We start from the raw sequence: 8,468 nt of genomic DNA, 5'->3' as shown, positions 1-8,468 counted from the left end.
GCCACTGAGACCTTGTGCTCACCACTCTCCGCCGGACGCCCAGCTCCTGGGGCCCAGCCAGGCCAGCACGATGGGGCCAGGCCTCACTGGTATTGGGCAGCATGAGCTGGCAGAGCAGAGGTGTGGGGTGAGATTGTCTCCAACATTTGTGAGCTCAAAGGGGAGACCGTGTCTGGATTCGGGCTGTCTGTGTGTGGCTGGAAACGGGCAGTGAGCGGGGAGTGCGGGAAGGGCTGGATAGGCCGCCCGGCCTGCCGCCAGCAGCTCTCGCAGCCGTTCCTGTGCCCGCCTGGGTGAATAAATTGTTCTTTCTCTCTCGCTGCCTCTGAGGCTTTCACGGGTGCGGGGGCTTGGCCACTGAGGGGTAAGGGGAGAACATGGCGCACACTTAGCTTTTGGCGGAAGATCCAGACAGTCTGGGAGGAGACAGGAGCAGAAGGAACCACTTCCTGGGCCGGTGGCTCCTGAGAGCCAAGTCCTCATGCTGGGCAGGCTCCCAGCTCCGGGCTCGGGGCTGCTGAAGACCAGGACTGAGGGTGGCACTGTCCTTTGCCCGCCGCCTGTGGGCTGACTCTCGGAGCTGTCTGACGGGGCAGCTTCCGGGCCTGGGCACTCTGGAAGCCTCCAGGCTGTCGTGTCCTCGCCGGCCACCCCCACCGCCCTGTCCGTGCGGCTCAGTAGGGACGGAATTTGCGCTGGGCCCGCATCAGCTCAATCCTCTGCTTGTCCTCCTCGAACTTCTTGCGCAGCTGGGCTAGATCTGGGGCGCGAGGGGGAGGGGGAACGGCCACCATCAGACAACGTGCCTGCGGGAGCTGCCCCCCACTGCCCCCATGAGCCCTCCTGGCCACACACACACTCTCCACAGCAGCCTCTGCACCACCGCCAGCACCCGGGGCCCACCTCCTGCAGTCTGGCCCCAGCACAACTGCTCAGGGCTCTGGCTCTGGGTCCCACACCCCAGGTGCCTCTGCAGCCCTAAGTAACCCAGAGGACCCCACAGCGACCTCTAGGGAGCAAAGTGGGACCAGCACACAGGTGCGGCCTGGCTGGGATCCCAAACACAAAGCCTGTTGGGAAGCCTTTGGCCACAGGCCTTGCCTGGGCAGCTGGGGCTCAAGGCTAGTGGGGTGGCCGAGCGGCTGGGGGCGCGCCCTTACGCTCCATCTTGGTCTCGCGGTGCTGCCAGGCGTAGAAGTTGAGCAGCTCCTTGCGGGCGCGCTTCCGCTTCTCCCTCTCCAGCACCCGCAGGCTGGCTGCCTCCGTCCGGGGCAGCACGGGCCGTCGGCCACGGCGCGTCACCTTCACCCAGCCCTCGTCGTCCGGGACCCCTTCCTCCTCCTTGGCCTTAGCTTCCTCCTGCAAGGACATGACCCCGTGATGGCGCCGGGGACCCGCCTGCAGCCTCGGGAGCCTGTTGGGAAGAACCTGGGCACCCAAGGGCACCTGCTGCCCACTCCGCCCCCAGCAGTGTGGGTGCCTAAGTTGGGGGGGGGGCAGACATGCCAATGCTGCTGCCTCCTCCAGCCTCCGACTGTCCCCTCTACAGACCTAGGGACTAGACGCCAGCAGCTCAGGTGACCGGGACTCAGCAGGGAAAGGGGCGTCCAGACTCCACATGGTGACCGGGTCAGCGCCCCCCCCCCCCACCCCCAGGAGCCACCCCGCACCCACGGCACCGCCTTCCCCAAGCGACAGTGAGGTGCGGCCCCTTGAAGCCCACCTCGGCCATCTTCCTGTCGTACGCCTCCATGAACGTGTCCACGTCCACTCGCAGGGCCTCCGGGTCCAGCACGGAGTCTGTGTAGTCACTGATCCACTCTGAGGGCGGGAGCAGGCACACAGCCCCCTCAGGCGCCCTGCGGGCCACCCCAGGACCCGCCGGGCCAGTGGGCTCCTCGCACACGGGCCTCTGGGACGGAGACTGGCCAGGGTTCGCTAAGGAAGGTTCTGGTGGTTGCAAGCTGGGCCCCCCGTGCCCACCCAGTGCCAGGCTCAGGCCTTCCACACGCTGCTCTCAGGGCAAGTGAACACAGCGACACTGCCTCACAAGGACCCCCCCACCCCCCCAGGGCCCGGGAAGGAGGTACCACGCCCCCCCCCCCGGAAGCACCTACTGTGAATGCCACTCTTCACGGGGTGACTCTCTGTGGAGACCAGCAAAGGGCCCTTCAGGGCTAAGGCAGCCGACACCCCATTCGGCTTCTGGAACACCACGTAGGCCACCTGGAAGCCCTGGAGGGAGGGAGATGTCACAGCGCCGGGCCTTCCGTTCTCCCAGCCACTCACGCCCGGCCCGTGGGATGCCCCTGCCCTCAGCCTGACTTGTCACTGGACCAGCGGAGATGTGCAGGGCGGTCTCTGACCTGAAGATAACCAGGAGGCTGTCCTAATGCACAGGCGGGATGGCTGTGTGCCAGTTACCACTGTGCCCCTAGTTACCCGCCTGTGCCCCTAGTTACCCGCCTGAGCCCCTAGTTACCCACCTCAGCCCCTAGTTACCCACTGTGTAACCCCTAGTTACCCACCTCAGCCCCTAGTTACCCACTGTGTAACCCCTAGTTACCCACCTCAGCCCCTAGTTACCCACTGTGCCCCTAGTTACCCACTGTGCCCTAGTTACCCTCTGTGCCCTAGTTACCCACTGTGCCCTCGTTACCCACTGTGCCCTAGTTACCCTCTGTGCCCTAGTTACCCACTGTGCCCTCGTTACCCACTGTGCCCTAGTTACCCACTGTGCCCTAGTTACCCACTGTGCCCTAGTTACCCTCTGTGCCCTAGTTACCCACTGTGCCCTAGTTACCCTCTGTGCCCTAGTTACCCACTGTGCCCGTTCCCACCAGGCCGTTCTTCCGTTATGGGAGGGACGGGGAACAGCGTGCTGACCCCGGGCCAGGAATGGACGGACACACAGGGCGCGTACTAGTTCCAATTCCACTGCAGCAGGGCGTGGGCCCCAGGCCACAGGGACATGACAGTGGGCTCAGGGAGGCCCTCAGGCCGGGCGCACACGTGGACCCTGAGCTTTCAGGACCCTGGAAAGAGGCAGCAGGAAGCTAAAGGAAGTGGCAAGTCTGGGGTACGGAGTGGAGCGGTGTTCCTGCCAGCCCTCCTGGACCACATGTCTGGCTGAGAGCCATAGGGCAGGCCCTGAAAGTCCCACTGCCACCCAGCATCACCGTCCCCTCAGGGGACACTGCCCACTGCCCCCATGCTGCAGACCCCGGGAATGGAGGCTCACCGGAACAGGCTTGGGGTGAAAAAACTTCGACTTTGGCTCCTTGGGGCTCTCGGTGAGCTCGGGCTTCCCCTGCAATTCCACGGACTGGACGGGGCCACAGGGGGAGAGAAGGCGGGCCAGGCACTCCTGAGGCGGAGGGAGCACAGTGTGAGGGTGCAGGCCCTTCCAGGAGCCTCCTCCCCCCTGGAGATCCGGGGTCCCACGTCTGTGCCCCAGCCGGGGACACGCACGGAGGGCTTGGGCAAGCCACGGCCTCAGCACGGAGGTTAAAATCCTCTCCTCCCAGCGCCCGAGACAAAACCTTGTCAATTTACACGTTAAACCCGGGGGGTAAGAAGCCACCCCTCCACTGGCCAGGGCCTCAGGAGGTGGGGGGACAGAATTCAGGTGTAAGCTTTCTGGCTTTGTGACAGGATCCTGCGGGAGCATATGCCCAGAACGCACTGGCTTTCTCACCAAAGTGAAGGGATTTCTCACTTGGAAAGTAACTCTTGCTGAAAGATCAGTCTTTCCTATCAATTTCTCTGGGTAATGAGACTGAAAGAATTAGGTTCTAAATTTCTTTTTATTTATTTATTTTAAATATATTTTATTGATTTTTTACAGAGAGGAAGGGAGAGGGATAGAGAGTTAGAAACATCGATGAGAGAGAAACATCGATCAGCTGCCTCCTGCACACCCCCTACTGGGGATGTGCCCGCAGCCAAGGTACATGCCCTTGACCAGAATCGAACCTGGGACCCTTGAGTCCGCAGGCCGACGCTCTATCCACTGAGCCAAACCAGCTAGAGTTCTAAATTTCTTTTTAAAATTACTAGGCACCCTGGCCAAGTAGCTCAGTTGGTTAGAGCATCGTCCTAACCTGCCAAGGCTGCAGGTTCGATCCGGGTCGGGGCACATCAAGAATCAACTCCCGCCCTAACTGGGAAAACAGCATGCAGCTGAAATAATTCTAGGTAATAAAAAACTTTGGGCTCCTCAGAATTAATATTTTTAAAAACACCCCTTTAGCCCGGCTGGTGTGGCTCAGTGGTTGAGCATCGACCCATAAACTAGAAGGTCATAGTTCATTTCCCAGTGAGGGCACATGCCCAGGTTGCAGACTCCCCAAGTGGGGCGTGCAGGAGGCAGACAATGATTCTCTCTCATCACTGATGTTTCTCTCCCTCCCTTCCTCTCTGAAATCAATAAAAACAGATCTTTAAAAAGCAATCTTCCTGCCAGAGAGGCTGCCCTCTGGATTCCTGCCCTGGGGGCTTCAGTTAGCGGTCTCCATCTCACCACTAAGGCCTTGGGGGGCAGTGCAAGCACAGCTCTGCCTAGAGCCCCACCCCAGCCCGCAGCTGCCCCCCAGACACCAGCTCACCTCGGTGCAGTACGGGGGCACATTGAGGACAAAGAGGGTCCTCTTCGGAGGCCAGGAAGACTTGGTGCCTTCTCGAACTCGGTGCTCTCTCAGGTACAGGTAATGGGAAGCCTTCTGCTTCTCGGAGAACTTGATCGGAATGGCTGGGGGGAAAATAGGCAGGAAAGTCAGGGTCAGGCTGCCCCTTTCTAGTCCCATCTGTCTGTCCACCCCCCCCCCCCCCATCCTTCACTGAGCCCTTCCCCTAGGCAAGACCTGTGCAGGGTGCTCTTCAGTCTGTGCCAGTAGATGAGCCAAGCGAGCCACCCTGCCCCCGAGCTAATGGAGGAGACAATGACTACAGGTGGGGAGTGAAGCAAGAGGAAATTTGTTGCTGCTGCTGCTGCCCCTGAGGTAAACACCGAACCCGCCTGTGGCTGGAGGCCCACCTCTGCGGCCTTTTCTCACCCCCTACACCCCGCCCCCGCCCCAGCTGGCAGGCCACTCTGGGGATTCCCTCCGATTCGCCAGGGCCTCACATACCTGTACCCTTCACCGGAAAGAGCAACCCTCTCCTCTCCACCTGTTCTGCAAGTTTTCACTTCACTTCCTGCGAGGAGTCCTACCTGCCAGGTGAGACCCCCCTGCTCTGCGCCCTCACAATCTCTCCTATGGCCCTACCTCTGTGTTTGGAGGGTTATCTGGGTAATGGCTCATATTCCCGCACCTTTTAGTTCTCTCAAAATCAGGGACTGTTCTCTGTCCTCCCACCACCTTCTTCGGAGCACGAGGGGGGGGGGGGGGCACAGCTGCAGCCCTGCACGCAGCAGCTCCCGGGGGCGGGGGAGACAGTGAACAAGCAGAAACCGAGGGAGGCAGCACAGGGTGGCGGTGGCAGAGGCCGCGGGAACCGTCCTGAAGGCTTCTCTGCGGACGGGAAGGACACAGAGCGGCGGCAGCAGTCAGGGCTCAGCTGCTGGGGACTCGGAGAAGGGCCACAGCCAGTGCAGAATCCCCGGGCTGTAAAGAGCTGGGGCCTCAGCGGCACAGAAAGCGGGAGCTGAAATACCGTCTGCGCCAGCACAACACGTGGGGCCACGGGGCCAATGGTAACAAGTTTGGGTTTTACTTTAGGCCTAACTTTAGCCACTGGAGAGATTTGGGGGCGGAGACGACTAGAGCTAAGAGTGTGAAGCAAAGTCTGATTTAAGTCTGACTTTAGCCCCTTAGCCGGCTGGTTTGGCTCAGTTGGTTGGGCTTCCTCCCGTACACCTGGAGGTTGCGGGTCCGACTCCCGGTGAAGGGCACGTGCGGGGGTTGCGGGCTGCGGGCTGATCCCCGCAGGGAGCGTGCAAGAAACAGCGCGTCAATGTTTCTCTCTTTCCCTTCCCCTCTCTCTACAAACCAATAAAAATATCTTAAAAACAAAGAGAAAAACAGACATAGATGCAGAGGACAGACTGGTGGCTGCCGAAAGGGAGGGGTTTGGGGCACAGACCCGCCCAGGAGAGAGCTGACGGGCGACTAGGAACTGCAGAGGGAAGAGGCTAGACGTGCGCCCCGAGGGGGAGCGGGGACAGAGGCGGGTTCACCCAGGGAGGCGCCGGCCACAGCGGCTCGTCCCAGGAGAGTCTGTGCGAGGAGCCCCGTGGGCCTCACGACCCGCCGGGCACCGCCGACCCCGCGCCGCGTCTGGGCGAAGCCTGGCTGTACCCGGCCCCCCACTGTCCCGCGGCCCCGCGGCCCCCCGCCTGTCCCGCGGCCCCCCGCCCGTCCCGCCGCCCCCCACTGTCCCGCGGCCCCCCGCCCGTCCCGCCGCCCCCCACTGTCCCGCGGCCCCTCGCCCGTCCCGCGGCCCCCCACTGTCCCGCGGCCCCTCGCCCGTCCCGCGGCCCCTCGCCCGTCCCGCGGCCCCCCGCCCGTCCCGCGGCCCCTCACCTGAGTAGCCCGGGGGGCTCGGAATCCCCTCTTCAGCGTCCCGCGCCGCACGCTTCCTCCGGCGCGCCACCATCTTGCCTGCCGGAAACCGCGCGGGCCGCTGGGAGTTGTAGTTGGGAGCTGGGAGCTGCGTGTTTCCATGACAACGGCGCCGCCTGGGGTTCCCATCCTTTTTTGGGCCACTTCCTTCCTTGCACAGAATAGTCAGTATCTATCTATCTAATAATAGAGTAGTATGCAAATCATCACTCCGCTACACTCACAAGCCACGCCCACCAGCCACGCCCCAGCCACGCCCACCATTCAATCTGAGTGAGTATGCAGTTAAACTGAAAACATGGCGGCAGCCCCGCCCCCCAGCCTCTCCAGGTCTCTGGGAGTTTGAGAAGTCAGGCGCCAGCGCCTGAGGCTGGCTGCAGCCACAGAGACCAAGAAGCCGCCTGCCCCATGATCCCAGGCTGCAGCCAGCCTCAGAAGCCTCAGGTCCGCCTGCCCAACGTCCTGGGGAGACGGAGAAACTGGGCCCCAGCGCCTGAGGCTGGCTGCAGCCACGGAGACCAAGAAGCCGCCTGCCCCATGATCCCAGGCTGCAGCCAACCTCAGAAGCCTCAGGTCCGCCCGCCCCATGTCCTGGGGAGACGGAGAAACCAGGCCCCAGCACCTGAGGCTGGCTGCAGCCACGGAGACCAAGAAGCTGCCTGCCCCGTGATCTCAGGCCTCAGCCAGCTGGAGAAGCGGTTCACCCCACGTCCTGGGGGAGACAAGAAACCAGGTGCCAGTGCCTGAGGCTGGCTGCAGCCCGGGAGATGAAGAAGCCGCCTGCCCTGTGATCCCAGGCTGCAGCCAGCAGCAGAAACCTCAGGTCCGCCTGCCCCACCTCCTGGGGGAGACTGAGAAACCCGGCCTCAGCGCCTGAGGCTGGCTGCGACCTGGGAGATGAAGAAGCCGCCTGCCCCGTGATCCCAAGCCGCAGCCAGCTGGAGAAGCCGCCCTCCCCACGTCCTGGGGGAGACAAGAAACCGGGTGCCAGTACCTGAGGGTGGATGCGATCTGGGAGATGAAGAAGCCACTTGCCCTATGATCCCAGGCTACAGCCAGCTGGAGAAGCTGCCCACCCCATGTCCACCCGCCCCACGTCCTGGGAGAGATGGAGAAACCGGCACCAGTACCTGAGGCTGGCTGCAGCCCGGGAGATGGAGAAGCCACCCACCCTGCGGTCCTGGGCACCAGTACCTGTGGCTGGCTGCAGCCCGGGAGATGGAGAAGCCACCCACCCTCCGGTCCTGGGCCCCAGTACCTGTGGCTGGCTGTGGCCTGGGAGACAGAGAAGCCGCCCACCCTGCGGTCCTGGGCATCAGTAACTGCGGCTGGCTGTGGCCTGGGAGACAGAGAAGCCACCCACCCTGCGGACCTGGGCACCAGTAACTGTGGCTGGCTGTGGCCTGGGAGACAGAGAAGCCGCTCACCCTGCGGTCCAGGTGCCAGCGCCTGCAGCTGGCTACAGCATGGTAGATGGAGAATCCACCCACCCTGCAGTCCCGGGCACCAGCACCTGTGGCTGGCTGTGGCCTGGGAGACAAAGAAGCCACCCACCCTGCAGTCCTGGGCGCCAGCACTTGCAGCTGCAGCACAGGCGAAGCCCCCTGTCCACCATCCCCTAAGGCTGCAGCCAGCCTGGGCGCCTATGGCTGACCAGAGGGAGAGAAGCCCGGATCCTGGGTGCCTGTGGTCAGCTGGAGGAGGGAATCCTGGGTACCAGGTGTGGGCCGAGGCAGAGGTAGTTAGGGGCAATCAAGCCAGCAGGGGAGCAGTTAGGGACAATCAGGCTGGTAGGCAGAAGCAGTTAGGGGCAATCAGGGAGGCAGGTGAGCGGTTAGGAGCCAGCAGTTCTGAATTGTGAGAGGGATGTTCAACAGCTGGTTATCCCATGAGGGGTCCCAGATT

At 62.6% G+C, this 8,468-nt stretch overlaps 1 protein-coding gene across 1 annotated transcript; it reads right to left on the bottom strand.

Moving 5' to 3' along the window:
* Position 1: 1 nt before the first annotated feature.
* LOC307101731 (ribosomal RNA-processing protein 7 homolog A) lies at positions 2–6,614 on the bottom strand. Its single transcript, XM_079775081.1, has 7 exons — positions 6,525–6,614; positions 4,608–4,750; positions 3,242–3,367; positions 2,118–2,235; positions 1,724–1,821; positions 1,161–1,359; positions 2–760 (listed from the first exon to the last, which is right to left on the bottom strand). The coding sequence occupies exons 1-7, from the start codon at positions 6,595–6,597 to the stop codon at positions 675–677; spliced, it is 843 nt and encodes a 280-aa protein (XP_079631207.1). The 5' UTR covers positions 6,598–6,614; the 3' UTR covers positions 2–674.
* Between the last annotated feature and the right edge of the window lie 1,854 nt (positions 6,615–8,468).

Source organism: Cnephaeus nilssonii (assembly GCF_951640355.1).
Source record: "Cnephaeus nilssonii genome assembly, chromosome: 6".
NCBI lineage: Eukaryota > Metazoa > Chordata > Mammalia > Chiroptera > Vespertilionidae > Cnephaeus > Cnephaeus nilssonii.
Note: the sequence above shows the minus strand (reverse complement) of the source record. Positions and strands in the feature narration are given on the sequence as shown.

Coding starts and splice junctions, on each gene's coding strand:
- LOC307101731 (XM_079775081.1), bottom strand. CDS start 6,597: ATGGTGGCGCGCCGGAGGAAGCGTGCGGCGCGGGACGCTGAAGAGGGG. Junction 4,751..6,524: donor GAGCCCCCCGGGCTACTCAG/GTGAGGGGCCGC, acceptor TTTTCCCCCCAG/CCATTCCGATCAAGTTCTCC. Junction 1,360..1,723: donor ACGACAGGAAGATGGCCGAG/GTGGGCTTCAAG, acceptor ATGTCCTTGCAG/GAGGAAGCTAAGGCCAAGGA.